The sequence below is a fragment of the Lonchura striata genome, chromosome 3 (genome assembly GCF_046129695.1).
Source record: "Lonchura striata isolate bLonStr1 chromosome 3, bLonStr1.mat, whole genome shotgun sequence".
Taxonomy (NCBI): Eukaryota; Metazoa; Chordata; class Aves; order Passeriformes; family Estrildidae; genus Lonchura; species Lonchura striata.
Genome location: NC_134605.1, coordinates 51,229,351 through 51,244,346, shown reverse-complemented (window position 1 = coordinate 51,244,346; position 14,996 = coordinate 51,229,351). Strand labels below are relative to the sequence as shown.

Sequence of the window (14,996 nt, the reverse complement as noted above, 5' to 3'; positions counted from 1 at the left end):
TACACTGGCTCATGTTCAGCTGGCTCATCAGCACTCACAGGTCTTTTTCCCTCAGCTTTCCAGCCACTCTCCTCCAGCCTGCGGTACTACACTGGGTTCTTGTGACTCAAGGGCAGGATCTGACAACTTCACCTTACTGAACCTCATACAAGTGGTCATACCCCATCAAGCCCAGCCTGTCCAGATCCTTTTGTGTCTGCAAAAGGAGACTGCCTCTGCAGTGGAGAATGACATGAACATGAACAACTCTCCCTTCTCCTACTGCAGTTAATGCAAGATGCAAATCAGAATGACAGTTTTTGCACAGTGACAATGGGACATGCTGATCTCTCATTATTTCCATGAGTTAGGAGTAGGATCTCAAATCCAATTAAAAGAAGTTGTGGCACCTAACACGGCCTGCCCAACACCTGAGCCTTTCTGCATTGAACAGTCATCAGATGAACTGGTCTCAAATTATTTATCAGAATGATCTCTAAGAATACTTTGGTCATGCTCAGGCCTGTTGTGCACACTGAATGCTCTAGAGAATGTCCTGAGTCACATATCTGCACTTGATCTGCTGCAGAACACACCAGAACTAAGGATGATACTAAACTCCATTTGTTTTTGAGATTATCTAGATTACAAATTCTCTTACACTGGAAGTTCAGCAATAATTATACATTTTGACACTTTTTAAAAAATTTTTCCACATATCCCAAATTTTTTTTGTTTTTTTCAGAAAACTCTGAGAAAATGTCTCCTGGGCAACTAAGTTGAAAAACATGGATCCATGTTTTCAAAACTATTTTTAAAAAGCCCAAGAAGGGGTGGAATTCCAGGTATAACAAAAATCATAATTTCACATTACTAAGACCTACTTATTTTCCACTTTAATTTCTCATGTCTTCATCTACAGAAATTCAAATCATGTATTAGGCAAAAAAAACCAGTTGCAAGATGAACATACGTTCATGCACATTGTCAAGAGACAATGCGTGATGCTAATCTATTCTGAAAATAGTTTAACCATCAAAATGACTGTGACCTTAATGACAATCAGTAAGCAGCATTCCTTCCCACCAAATCAGAGTAATTAACTTATCATGCAAGATTCATAAGTAGCTTGGAGAATGCTTCATTTGCAATTACTATTTCTCCACTTAGCAAGAAGCCTGAAAGCTTTATGTGTGGGTGAAAGGAAGCAAAATAAATTTTCATTATTTAAAAACAATTTTCCCATATTCCCCAACTCACCAGCAACACAGGGGCTTGGGCAGGCTTCTTCCTGTAGTAATCTGAGTTTGCCAATTTTAGGTTGAGCAGCAACGTGTAATGTGATACTACGTAGAGACTGTCTGCATTCATCAGAGTCTGGAAGTTGAAATTTAGGTTTCCCTCAAATCCTGGTGAGTGCATCATACCTAATAAAAACACCATGTGAGCTCTTATATTTTACACAGATTTTTCCTGGAAAAAATAACAGAAACTATCTGCTGCATTTTGACAGCAACAGATTGCTGGAATAGTTAATGAATCATCAGAAGAAATTACTCCACTAAACAGAGTAGGGAATAGAAAAATAAGTAGTTAATCTACTTATTAGTCTAGAATGCAAGACAAACTGAACACTCCAGTCACAGTCCAGCAAAACAACATGCTAAATTTGAAATAAGCAAGGAGCATCAGCATTCATTGGGATGACTATCACATATAAAGCACAGGGCAGGATATATTTGCAATGCTAACTAGAAAAGTGAGGTGGAAAGGAGCAGACCCAAAGCCTGTATACTTAGCTGAAAATACACGGCACCAAATGGTGCTAATGAGATCAACAGCCCTTTTAACCCCCTAGTAAACTCATTCTGGCTAAGTAATTTGCTGGATGGGGTTGGAGTGCTCCACACCCTGCAAGATCAGTCTGTAATCATCAGGGACATGGCGATTCTTCTCTCCATGACCTAGAGGTATGTGGACAAATATCTGGGGCCAAGCTGGCTGGAACTAGTTACAACTCCAAGCCCTATTTATTTCATACAAGGCCTACTTTCTAAATAGCTGAGCTCTTGCACTTCTGTCAGACACAGAGACTATGTGTAAAGTACTCACTAGTCCTGAAAACACTACTTGTATGAAGCCTACAGCCATGCTCAGTGGCACAATCCCTTTTTCCCACAGATGGCAAATAGCTGACCTACTGGTAGAAAAGTATCAATCAAGTACGAGCAACACCTAATTGAATCCCCATGATCTGTATTCTGAACCATGAAAAAACCAAAAATACCAGATCCACCCACATGACTCACAATATTTCACGGTTTTCACATCAACTGTGAAATCCATTCATATAATGTCAATTAAGGAAGATTGAGAAGTCAGCTTTATCCTAAAGGAGTGTTTGAAATGGAACAAAAACCAGCTTCCAAGGTTAGTTACATGATGAAGCAAAGCTGTGTAATTTGTTAACTGCTGCAGTGGTTTTACTGTGAATACATTCCTCCCACCATAAAGCTCATACCTCTTCTTAGACAAAATACAACAAACCATTAACATTAAAAAAAAAATCCACACACAGAAAAGAAGCAAATGTTTTTCTTGCCTCGTGAGGGTTTGAAAGTTCTGTGCTGCTGCCTTCTTGGACTTTCCACTGTCGTCACTTTGGGGGCGTGGATAAGGTGAGTAACTGTTTGGGGGTGGATTTAGAAAGAGAATAACTGTTCCAGAGTGGGTCTAAAAAATGAATATCTGTTCAAGGGAACAACCTTTGTGGAAGAAGGGTGTTAGGGTTGGTCACAAACAACAGCCACACAGGCTGACATTGCTTGGGGTAGATTTCTCATGGTGAATGTTAACAGAGAACTTTTACCTAGTACCAAAACTGCAACCATGTGCTTGAAAGTAGCCTGTGAGTAGTTGTAGTGATTCCTTCCTCACTGAAAACAAAGATACATCTTAACACTCTGTCAGATGGAGGATCATGATATTGATGTAGATATCTCATCTCCCACTGTTTTTTTTGTCTTATCTCTCTTAAATATGTACCTCAGAGACTAGAACCTGCTAGAGCAATAAAAAAAAATCTCAAGGCAGAGACATATGTAAAAGTAAAAAAAATTCAAAAAACCCAACCAAACAAAAAAGCCCACTTTATTTTGCTTTAAAATGTTTAAAAAATGTGCAACCTCCTATACAAGGAGGTTGTAGAAGTGAAGGAAGGTGTAGAAGTGCACAGAAAAGTGGCTACTTCATTGAAGGCATGCATTTAAGCACCAAAAAGTGTTGGGGAAAAATATGTTCCTTAACTTCCTTTAAAATATGGGAAAACAGCTGAATTTGTGAGATGCTCAGATCACAGAAACAGAAGATATTATGATTCTTACCAGCATAAAAACCTTCCCTCTAAAAAGTATGAAATAAACCTGAAGATGGGCCAACTTACTCCTAACTTTAGAGTCAACCAACTTACTTGCAAATTTTAATTTCACTATAACTCTTAGCTGACTTCACCTTTTCCATGCTTATCTCAGTAGTGCTTAAATTCCTACCTCCACTCATTGCCTTTCAATCCTATGAAAACATCCTAATTTTGCAATGCTATCTATATAAGGACCTGTCTTATAGGAAAGAAGACTAAATTGTATTATTCTTCCAAAGTGAAATAAAAATCAAAAAATGAAACAAAGCAGTTAAATAAGGTTTCCCAGAAACAGAAATACTGCTTCTGTACTGAGTGGTCTCAGAACTGCATCTATGTTTTTTCTCAACTCAAATCTTAACCAACTTTCGAATTTCCCCATGTATTCTTCAAGATTTATACATGAATAAATGTCATATATACAATGAATGGGATCAATCCCTCTAACTTCCTTACCTAATCTGTTCCTTGAGCAGCTGGTGCTAATGAAGGAACTCCTAAAGGACCTACACATTGCATATAGAGGCAAATCAAACTGGTGTCTCAGAAACTCTCAGGGGGAATTCTTAACCCCTGCCATTTGTTTCAACTTTCCTAAGTATCTCTCTCTAAAGGTCTTCAAATTCATAGCTCTCTCACTTATACAGGAGCACAAGTTCTCACCTCAAGAGGACTGATGGACATTTGCTTAAGATCTGAGGTACAAGTTAAGGGACTGTTTCAGTTGGACTGAGTCTCATTCCAGGTGTCCAAATGAAACAGGAACCACCCAGATCTTACAAAAACATAAAAGCATAACCCTGCTAGAGCCACGTCTTCGTGAAAACTCCAGGATACCTCTTCCAGGCTGTCTTAATAGAGCTCGCTACTCTACTTTTCCACGATTCCTTACTGAATGGTGTCTTTCATTAGTACTTCACAAAATCCATCAGGAAATGTGGTGTACATTTTTAAAGTACAGATTAAGCCACAGGGGTGGCTTTCTTAGAAAAGTGAAGGATCTGTCTCAACAATGTAAGCCCAAGACTAGGTATTTTTTTAAAGACACACAAATCACAAATCATGGATTTAGTGTAGAAATTGAGTTATGTTCTTCCATTTTACTCACTGTATTACTCATAGTGAATGCCAAGAAAAGCTATGTTTAGTCTTAAAATCTAGACTTCCAAAGTTTTAAAAGCACTCTATAAAGACTTTACAGACAAAAGGGAAAAGAAATACTCATTCATGCACAAGGGAACAGGTGCACAAAGGTTTGAGCTAGAGGGCTAGCACTGGTCTTATCATAATCTCAAGACTACGCTTTTTCAGGAATAAAGAAATACCTGTGACAGAAAGGGTGCTCTTGAGCCCCTCAATTATGAAAGTAGTTAGCATTAATTCCTCTTTTAGGATATTTCCTTTCTGTGATATAAAATAGACAATATTTCTTAAGAATACAATTTATGATCTTCCTGAGTTAGGGTTTATTTCTGTAGCATTTAAACAGGATATCAGGAATCTAATCTTATTCACTCAGCTTCATTTCTAAATTATGCTGTATGATGATGGGAAAGGCCCCCCTTCTGACTCTGTACGAGTTTAATGTGTGTGAGAGAACACAAATGAATGAAGCAATGATTAGGAGATGAGCAATAGGAAAGGCAATTGCAGTAAAGTAAGTTAAAGAAACATAGACATATATGTAGCAAACATTTTCATTTTGGCCACTGTCAGGAAAGTGAAACCCTTCTAAAAATATATATTTACACACATTTTAAATATGCTATCAACAGGACAAACTAGCCTTTGCATTATTTTTTTTGTTTGTTTGACAGGTGAAGATCCCAAATGTTCTAATCATGAAAGAACTGAAGATACTTAATCTCTTAGAAGACAAGATCTTAATTTTCTCTTGGTCTGGGCTTTGAGCTTTGCACTCATTAGAGAGCAGCATTAAGAAAAAAAAAAAAAACAGTGAAGACAAACTCTCCTCTTTCCCTATCCTTTCTAGAGCTTACTAGTGTGGAATTGTTACCACCCTCTTTGTGAGGCTGGCATTATTAATAATATCAGTGCAGTGATGTACTAAGCTACTTATATCTCATTACAAACCAGTGATGGTACTTCCCATACCCCTCTTATGCTAAGGGGCAACCCTGACCTCTCTTTAGTGATGCCATGTGCCAAGTTTCTCAACAGAGCTTCACAAACCTGCAGAGAGGTATCTTGCTACAACAAACTCCATTTAGTTATTGATTCAGGACACAATCCAGAGCCTCTTAAGAGTCAATGTATTTACCTCCCTTTGGATCAGTGCCTGCATATTCAATTTGCTTTGCCTTAAATGAAATATGTTCCTGTGGAGGAATGTATGGTTTAAAGCCCAAACCTTCCCATGCTGAGTATGTTCTCTGAAGATGAAATCCTACAAGGGAATCTGTGTACAGTGTAGTCAAAGTGTACATGCTGGTTAGACAGTAAATATTTGCTTTCAAACCTGAGCAGAATGTTGAAGAGAAGCTCTGCAGTGCTCCGTCCACTTCTTCTATGCTGGGAAGAGCTATAAGCCTAGGAAGAAGTGCTTCAAGTGACTGGATGAAGAGCCGTGCACTGTGTTGATCTGCTTCTTGGCTCTTCAGCAACTTCAGAGAGAGAGCAGCAGTGCGTAAGGACCTGTGACCTGGGCAATCCCGTGGTGTCTGCTCCTCATCAGCCAGGGAACAATTGTCAGAACCTATGTCTGAGACATCAGACCTGCCTGAATCCTTTTCTGCTGCCATGGAATACTGATCACATGAATCAAACTCAGTCCTAGAAAGGTCCTGGTCATCTACACTGAAGTTACTTTCACTGTATCTGGATCCATAGGACCGGGTCTTGCAATCAACTGATAAAAAGTTAGTTATATCTGGATAGACTATGGTGTGGCTTCTTTGAACAACATCTGGCTGGTCAATGGTTTCTGACTCTGGTTCTCTGTAATGAATTTCTTTGCTTTCATGTACAGCTGGAGATGGCAGGGAGTTTTTTTGATTTTCTGGATTATCCTCTGGAGTTGTTTGTCCCATATCCCCTTCCAAAGTAGTCTGACCAGTGTCTGTGGTAACGCTAATGCTGATATCGGGACTCTTCTCATTTCCCGATTCCCAGGCAGGGTTTTCTGAGGACAGGATGCGTCTCTGCCATCTGAAGTCAGCATCATTGATCTCCATGGAGTCCCTGCTTGTCTCAGTCCCATCTTTCAATTCTTCCAAGCGCTGGAGCAGCAGCTGGATCTGCTCTTCACTAAGACCCCTCCCTTGGCTCAGCTCATCTAACGCTCCAAGCAGGGCAAAGACACAGGACACTGAAGCATAACAGGCTTCAATACCACCTTTGATGCACGCTTCCGTCATCCCATCCATGATACTACAATCAACACAGAGTTTATTTAAGTGATGTAACATGTAGGGTAAGCACATCACTGACATTCAACACCATCTTTCCATAACCAGGAAAAAAAGAAGTGAGCTTAGCCTTTAAGACTATTCATGAGAAACATGATTAGTATAAGAACAAATTGTTGAGTCTCCCATGCAAACATGGTCATTCTGTAAAGGGAGTGCCAACAAAAGAAAGTTACCATGCATTCATACCAGCATGCACAGCATGTTCTCTCTTACAGACAAGCACTTAAACTAAAAAGAAAAAATCTCAACACCCAGCTGAACTAAATTTAAAGGCCATCTGTGTCCTGAAAATGATCTTATCTACAAGATATGATCTTCCCAAGAACTGAGAACCCTTCTTGCTCAATATGATGATGTTTAAATTTTCTATGACCTTCTTTGACTTCATCTAGAAAATATACTTCTAAAGAAACACACGTTTATTTTACTGCAATTTTAAGGACTCATACCCAAAAATTTTCAGCTGTAATCCAACATATTTGGGAATTCTGGCAAACTCAACAAAGTAGTTATCTATGTCTTTGCAAACAGGCCCAGATTCATGACAAACCAAGCAAGAGCTTTTACACCTTTTCCATTTCCAGAGCTTATTTAACCAGGCAGATACCCTGGCTCATACTGGATATGCTCCTGAACTGCTTAAGTGTTCTACATGCACAGGTTTAAGAGAGAAGAGGCTAAAAGAGGAATCTAAGCATACAGCTTGAGAAGATCCAGATGGGACTTTCTTTTAGAAATCGACCTCTTCTTGCATTCTGACTCAGAAGAGCAGGGCCCTGCTAAATCACAAAGCTGCCGAGGACTGCCAAGTATCTGAAATGAAAGGAAACAGAAATAAGTAGAAGAGTATCCAAGCATTATTTAAATACAATAAATAATTCATAATTCTATCAAGCCCTGGAACCCAAGGTAGCCCTACTGTAATTTCTCACAGCAAATTAAAATGCACAGTGATGTTCTACTTATTAAAGCTACCTTTCTTCTTTTTAGATGCAGAAAAGTGAGTAAAGGAGAATATTCTGCAAGAATCACATTTAGAATGTTCTCTGGTGCTTTACATTTTTGACTGATTTTTTTCATCTGATACTGCACACAAGACAATTTTTATGCCTACATAAAAATTATATCAGTGTTTATACCAATGGAAGCCTCTCTCCTCAGGCACCTAGTTATGAAATTATGGAGTTATGCAAAGACAGGCAAAGTGATTCCTTCAGACTCAACCTGTTAGGTGGCACCTTGTTAATGCCCACCAGGAAATACAAACAAGCATGTATTAATAAGCCCAAAGAAGCAACAGGTATGTCCTGCACAAAACAACATTAGACAAAGGTTTTTCAAAACCTTCAGTTATCTTCTTTCTATTGTTTAAAATTTGAGAAAGACAATGACAGGATAACTCCTAGTTTAGACAGGAACCAAGGGGGTGGCTGTGTGGTATTACGAGAGATTTTTCAGAAACAGAACAGCCTAGGTATGCACAAGCTAGATGAAAAATTCTCTAGGAGATACCACCGTTCCACAAATTACATAAATTTCCTTGTTTTACATAACATGAGAAGAAAGGTGCCTGTGTGGAATAGAAAAGTCTATAATTTCAGCTAGTGCTGAAACAAGTCTCCCAGTGTTACACTTCTAGTACTTTCAGAGATGCTGGGGAAGAGGCCAGAATGGACTGGTCTTGAAACAGTTTCTTAAGCCATTGGCAGCTTTCTTGTATCTATTCAAAAAAAGCTCCAAGAAACAGGATTTCAAAAATCTGGCATGTAATCAAAGCATATATTCACCTTAATGCCTAGAAACCACACGTCTGGGGAAAGATGCCAAAGAAGTTGCAAACTGGATCGTTATGCTCTATCTCACCCAAAAGAGCAGTCGTGACTCAGCAACAGGGTCTGCTCCATGCAGCATCACAGCATGAGCCCTGACAGAGTTGCCACAGTAGCTTGTATTATGGAGACAAATACAGCTATTACAGCTGCATCAAACTATTTGTCAGAGTGGTGCTGATGTACCAGCTGTGCTCAGAAAGGACAATTTCAACATCCCTGAGTGGGAAGGTTTGAAATGCATTGGGAAGTGGGAAGGTATGCACGCATCAGAAAAACTTACAGTTAAACACTTTGTTTTACATGCCTGGATTTGCACATGTGATTGCCCTACCTCTTTCATAATTTTGATGGCTTCTACTCGATGTTGAGGTGGTGGGTAAAGCAACATCCGGTGATACAGAGACTGTAGCACAGGCTTCATGGATTCCACTGACCCCACCAGTCGAACCAGTTCTGCTGCAATATAATATATGGTCCGTGCAACGGGCCCACTAAGGGCAGGTGCTGTGGAAGAGCAACCTGAACCCCGGCCATGATCAGAGATCCCTGAGGAAGGTGAATCAGCCTCAAGGCAGATGCTGCTGTGGGCAGAGGTGATAGTTTTGTCATGGATTGGATTTCCCAGGATTACTATTAGGGCTGGACACAGTTGCTTCCTGAGAAAGAGAAAAGCAGCAGATGGTAACTGGAAAAAAATTACTCCTACAAGAACAGATTGAAGATAGCCCATGGTTAAATTAGATACATACTCTTGTTTTAATGATCAGTCAAACAGCAGTGGTTAGATAGAAAAACAAATTATGCCAGGCTTTTTTCATCTCTCAAGCATCAGCATGCTAGTCCATATGGAAATGCCTCTGTGTGCTGTAGAAACATGGTAGTGATTTTGCAAGTTCATGTTGCTGCACAGTGCTGTCCCTTTGCAGGATAGCATGCCTGCCTCTTTCACTGGCTGCAGCCTATCACAAGGTAGAAATCCTAGGCTTCCGCTGCTCAGTGTCTCTTTTTCAGTTCACCTTGGGAGCTTTAAAAAAACCTGACTAAACAAGAACTAATCTATGTCAACTAGAAGGCTGAATGTTCCATCACTGTGCTGCATATGCATTATTTTAGTAAGCACCCTTAGTTATGAGCCTCTGTTTGTCTGTCTTTTGACAACAGAATGAAAACCCTTTGCAATAACTCAAAGTGTGCACTATACTACACATATACCACTATACAGTAAATACCCATACTTCCTTTAACTGTCTAACACTCCTGTTAAGTGATTCAACAACTGCAGATCACTCTTCTGTGGAACAAAAGCCAGCTCAGCACTTTGCTCCATCAGCTGCTATTTCAGCTTTGAACTCACGCACTTGGCATTTTGCTTCAGCCTGGAGGACCTTAATTTAAGAAGTCAAGTGCTCCATGAGAATGAGTCCCAAATCTGGTTTTCACCCATGTCTAGAGGTTCAAGCAAGTACCTGGAACAAACACCCAATTACAAGTAACAATTCATGAAACACATCCTCATAGGTAACTGCATTTTATTTTCTCAAGGTTTTATGCAGTCTAGAATTTTCATTGCTTCTCTTAACAAGATATCTGAAACAGCTCAGCTTCCCCTAGTCACAGAAAGAAAAACAGCTTTTAATAGGACATCAGAAAATGACTTTGAATCTGCTTATTCCATTTATTTCTCCAATCAATTACATCTCACTACTTAAGAAATATGCCTGTCTCAAAGCAGGCATAATCACAGGCTGCAACAACACTATATTCCGCACACATCTTAGTCCTGCCAAAGTGTTTCTGTATCAAACTACGAAGAACACTGCCAACACACAGAGCTAAATTTTCTCTGTCTGCTCCCTTCTTTATCCTCTTTGGGAACTGACTACAAAGTGCCTGTAGAGTGAAATCTGTGTGCATGTAGGCAACAGCTCCATAAAGAATAATGACAGCCACCAGTTTGCATCACAACCTCACCAGACAGGTAATGTATTAGAGCGTACAAAATGTTCAAGATTATGTTTGCAGCTTAAACTGTTTCATATCATCCTAGTGTTTGGGTTTTTTTTCTCCAACTTAAGCAGTTTGTTTTCTCCCATTTAAGTAGCTGAAGCATGCATGTTCATTCCTTGGCAGCAGTGCAGGTTAAGAAGTCCCACCCCTGATGGCTTGCCCTCATGGCACACAGTTAGAGATACAAACACCTGTAGATTTCCAGCATAAACTGGATTGTCAAAAGCATGTAAATCAAAAATAAAATAGGAAGTATTTTCTTCTGAGATAATTTCAGTGACGTTGCTCACAGGATGGCCTCATAGTCTGTCACATAAAAGGTTGGGTGAAATTCAATGGCAGAAACTTCTGAAGCAAATCTGCCATGAGAGAGTTCTGCTGTTATGTTAGACCTCCAAGAGGCCTCAGCACCAGGTTCTTGTGCAACACTGCCAAGTGTTGCCAGTCTGAACACCTCCCAGTCTTGCAGCCACTGATGTTCCTGGGACAGCAGGGGAGTTACAAGCGCTGTTACATGTTCCATCCTTAGAATTGGGTCCAAGTCTATAACTTCAGTTTCAAAAATTACCCGATAAAAGCACAAGAAACACATCTGTCATTAACAGTCACATACATCTTTCCTTAATACAATCACTTGACAAGGTCAAAAGATGGGTACAGACTGCAAGGAACTGCATATTAGTTACATTCTTGCTTTATTACATGACTCAATTATCCCCAGGCTATAAGAAACCCACTATTTCAATCACAAGGAAAGTAGGATTATTGCAGGTACTTTGATGTGATGGTACCAATTTAGAGGTAGATATGAACACCAAAAATATCAAGCGTTCCTGGTGAAGTGTATTAAAAAGGAGAATTTCTTGCTAAGATAGAAGCACCATTAAGACTATTTAGCCACAAAACTTACACAATAATGCAGATCATATTAAGCATTTCTGGTCACCAGCACACATTTGACCTTAATTTTGCTTTTCTTCCTGTATTATTGTATCAGAACATGAAAGAATCTCAACAGTACCTTCCTACAACAAGCACAGCATCTCTGTGCTCAATGCCACACAGAAATCCAAACTACTGCAAAAAGCATAAGAGGTTTTCTGTTCTGGCTAAATCCATTAGACCTCATTACAGTGATAATTCACTGCTGGGATTTAACGTGATAGCTGAGCAGGCAGTCCCAACCAATTTTATATGAGGCACAGAAAGAACTGATAGTAGGTTAGCAGCAAGCTCTGCTCACACCTGGAGATTTTTAACAGGTTTTTTTTGCAAGGCTGGGGGGATCAGGCCCTTTTACATTTACAAACTGAGTATTTGCATTAGTCTTCAGATGTACTCACCATATTAGATCAGTGAATCCTTTGTGCTGGTGCATGCTGGGGGAGGAGCTGTTCAGCATGGAGAGGATACACTCCAAGTAAAGAAGCTGAAGTTGACGATTGTCACTGGCAAAGAAAAGATGCCATTCACATAATATTAAAACTTAATTATGTTTTAATTTAATAATAATTTTCTAAAATAACCACATTAGTTCATTTGAAAATTACACCATAATTTACAGCAGTGATTTATTTTGCTTCTATCAATTTGCAATGGTGTGACCTGCATCATCCCATTTATTTTGTACTGGTGGCATGCAGTGATCTACTGCTTTAAAAAAAGTGAAAAAATAGGAAGAATAAAACCCAAATAACTATTCAATTTCAATGTAAAAGCTTGGGAATGAACCTTAAACAGAGGAAAAGGAGACAACAGAAGATTTTGGACTATTGGATAGTTTCATCAGGCAATCTGAAGCATGTTTATGCCACTCTCTTCTGTTTTTTTTTTTCTTGGTGACAGCCACAGTGGTCAAAAGTTAATGTCTCGAAGCAGAAAGTCACATGGTAACATGGCTACCTTTCAGTGCCTTGCCAGTAACTCTGTCAGAACCATAAACTCAAGGAAAGCCTCATAAGAAAGAATATTAAATAACCTGTAGACACCTGGAACTGATACACTTGTAAAATGCACTGTGCCTGCCCCTACTCTTAACATCAAACTTCGGGATCCAGGAGACAAGCAAGGCTGAGGTCTGCCTTACAAAAGGAGCACTCCATGGCAAGTCTACCCAAAATTTTGTTTTCATTCCTAAGAAAATCAGGATTTAATAACTCTTTTTTGGTCAGAAATGAGAACTGAAGGAATGCACTTTCTGATATATGATTGTAGATCAAGGAAGCTGTAAAGAATGGATTTATCTGAATTGAAATTAAGAGGCGAGAAATATCCATTCTTCTGTCACTGCCCAAGTTCCTTTTGTTCACCTATATGAATTTGCATCCAAGTACAACAATTCCCATTTCACATGCCATGGAGAAAGCATTGAATCCTGAGGCTCAAAGCTGGATTTCTAACTCTGTGCTATGGAGGATTGAAAACTGCTGGCTTCTTATATATTTTAAAGGTGATAGATTTTTCCTCACTACAGTCCATGCCTATTGGGAAAGATACATGCATTCCAGGTACAGATGCCTTCTTTCCCAACAGCTTTTTCTTACAATATGTCTTAATGCAGATGATCATCACCTTGCAGTTAACACTTGCATGGGCATGCACAGGTCATCCCTGCACTCTTGATTTTATTTTCCCAGATGCTGACACTGATTAAATAATGCTAAGTAAGGCATTCCTCTGTAATCTTGATGTTATTAGAGAGACTCATGGGAAGAAAGTCTGAAAAAAAACTGCACATAGATGCCTGTGCTATCTTTGCCTCTGGTAGTTTCTATAAATTGTACAGCATATAACACACCTACTGTCCATAACAACCACACTTTAGAAGTTAACATTATGCATTTTCAAGTAGGTAGAGTGTATGATATTCCTAAATTGGAGGAATTCACTGAAAATACAAATTATTTCAATTGGATAAAAGCTGCCTAAGAAGGACAGATTTATTAATTCTGAATATAGTATCTGTTAGGTCTTTCCACGGCTCTTGTAATTGTTATTCTTTCTATGATGGTTATTCCAGCCAGAAAAGAAAACTTCTCTTTGGATTATTAGTATTTTGTATTAGTATTTTGCTGCTGTATGGAACTTATGTATAGATTAGATTTACTGGAAGCTCTGTAAAGCTGAACAGTGCACAAAAAAGGCAAATTAGCTCCTCATTTCAAGCAAGGATTAAATTAATGCATCATGAACAATACTTTCTCTAGTAAACACTTCATTTAAGTACAGCTTTGCTCCATAATTCCAGAACTACAACAGTACAATCACATGCATCAGTGAAATTCTCAACCTCCAGGTAATTAATTTAAATTATAAACTTAAAAGAACTCACTTTATGACAGCCTGGAGCTTCTCACAGAGCACAGTGAGGACAGATACAACATCATCACAAAGAGACTCAGCTGAAGTACCTCCAAAAAGGACAAGGATCAGAGGCATTACATATGAGCAGCTGGATAACAACATCAATTAACTGCATGGGTTTTCAGAACTGGTCAGAGCTTCTAAACAAGGAGCAGGGCTACCAAAATTAATAGATAAGATGCAGTAGGAAAAGTGCTAGATTGGAAAGTGATCGCCACAAAATGCAGAATCAGCAGGATTAAACCTGGAGAGAGCATTAATTGCTTACATGCATTTACAGAAGGTTAGCTGAAATCAAATTTAGGTTATAAAATAAATATATAATTAAATAATATAAAAGACTGGCCCCAGTATTTCTACATGGCAGCTGATTTCTGTATCTCTCCCTGCAGTTTCTCTCTCTTACACATTTTCTCATGTCTGACACACTTCTGATCTTATAAAAGAATGCTTGGGCTCTTCAAAGGTTTTAGCCTCCATTCACACAAGTTCTACAGAAATCCTGAGTGAAGGTCAAAATCAGAGACTATTTTTCCTACTAGAAGATGTTGAAAAGTAAGCCACAATGGGAACAGAAAAACATTCTCTTGTAAAATAATCACCTGGAAAGTAGTCATTATATAAACAATGTCTTTGGCCTGAAATAGAGTAACAATTGTTTTCAGATTCCACATTCTACTCTGCAAATCTATTTTATTTCAGGAAGTAAAGCCACTTACTAAAACTTTTTTCAGACCACTGAAACTTCTTAATTACAGAAGTTAGCACCTTGAAACAATAATTTATTACTATGTTGAGTGCAATGCTGTTACCATGGTCCAAATGAAGACACAACTGGAAATATTAGGAGCTAATAGGGTTATCTCAGTTCCTACCACAGATAACCACAAAAGCACCAAACTACAGAGAAGTTACAAAATCCCAGGGTGCAATTCCCATGGCATCAAACAGCACTGTGGTGATAAA

General features: G+C 38.9%; 1 protein-coding gene across 3 annotated transcripts in view; it reads right to left on the bottom strand.

Moving 5' to 3' along the window:
* Positions 1-14,996, bottom strand: part of ARFGEF3 (ARFGEF family member 3) — an 85,672-nt gene that overhangs the window by 34,200 nt on the left and 36,476 nt on the right. For 2 of the 3 annotated variants that reach the window (XM_021553071.2, XM_077782140.1), the window contains exons 8-14: positions 13,999-14,077; positions 12,011-12,115; positions 8,992-9,316; positions 7,529-7,641; positions 5,877-6,787; positions 2,582-2,665; positions 1,240-1,406 (exon numbers count right to left, since the gene is read on the bottom strand). In XM_021553071.2, coding sequence (XP_021408746.1) covers positions 1,240-1,406; positions 2,582-2,665; positions 5,877-6,787; positions 7,529-7,641; positions 8,992-9,316; positions 12,011-12,115; positions 13,999-14,077 — 1,784 coding nt within the window. The remainder of the gene's footprint in view (positions 1-1,239; positions 1,407-2,581; positions 2,666-5,876; positions 6,788-7,528; positions 7,642-8,991; positions 9,317-12,010; positions 12,116-13,998; positions 14,078-14,996) is intronic. The other variant, XM_021553073.2, reaches the window with a different exon arrangement.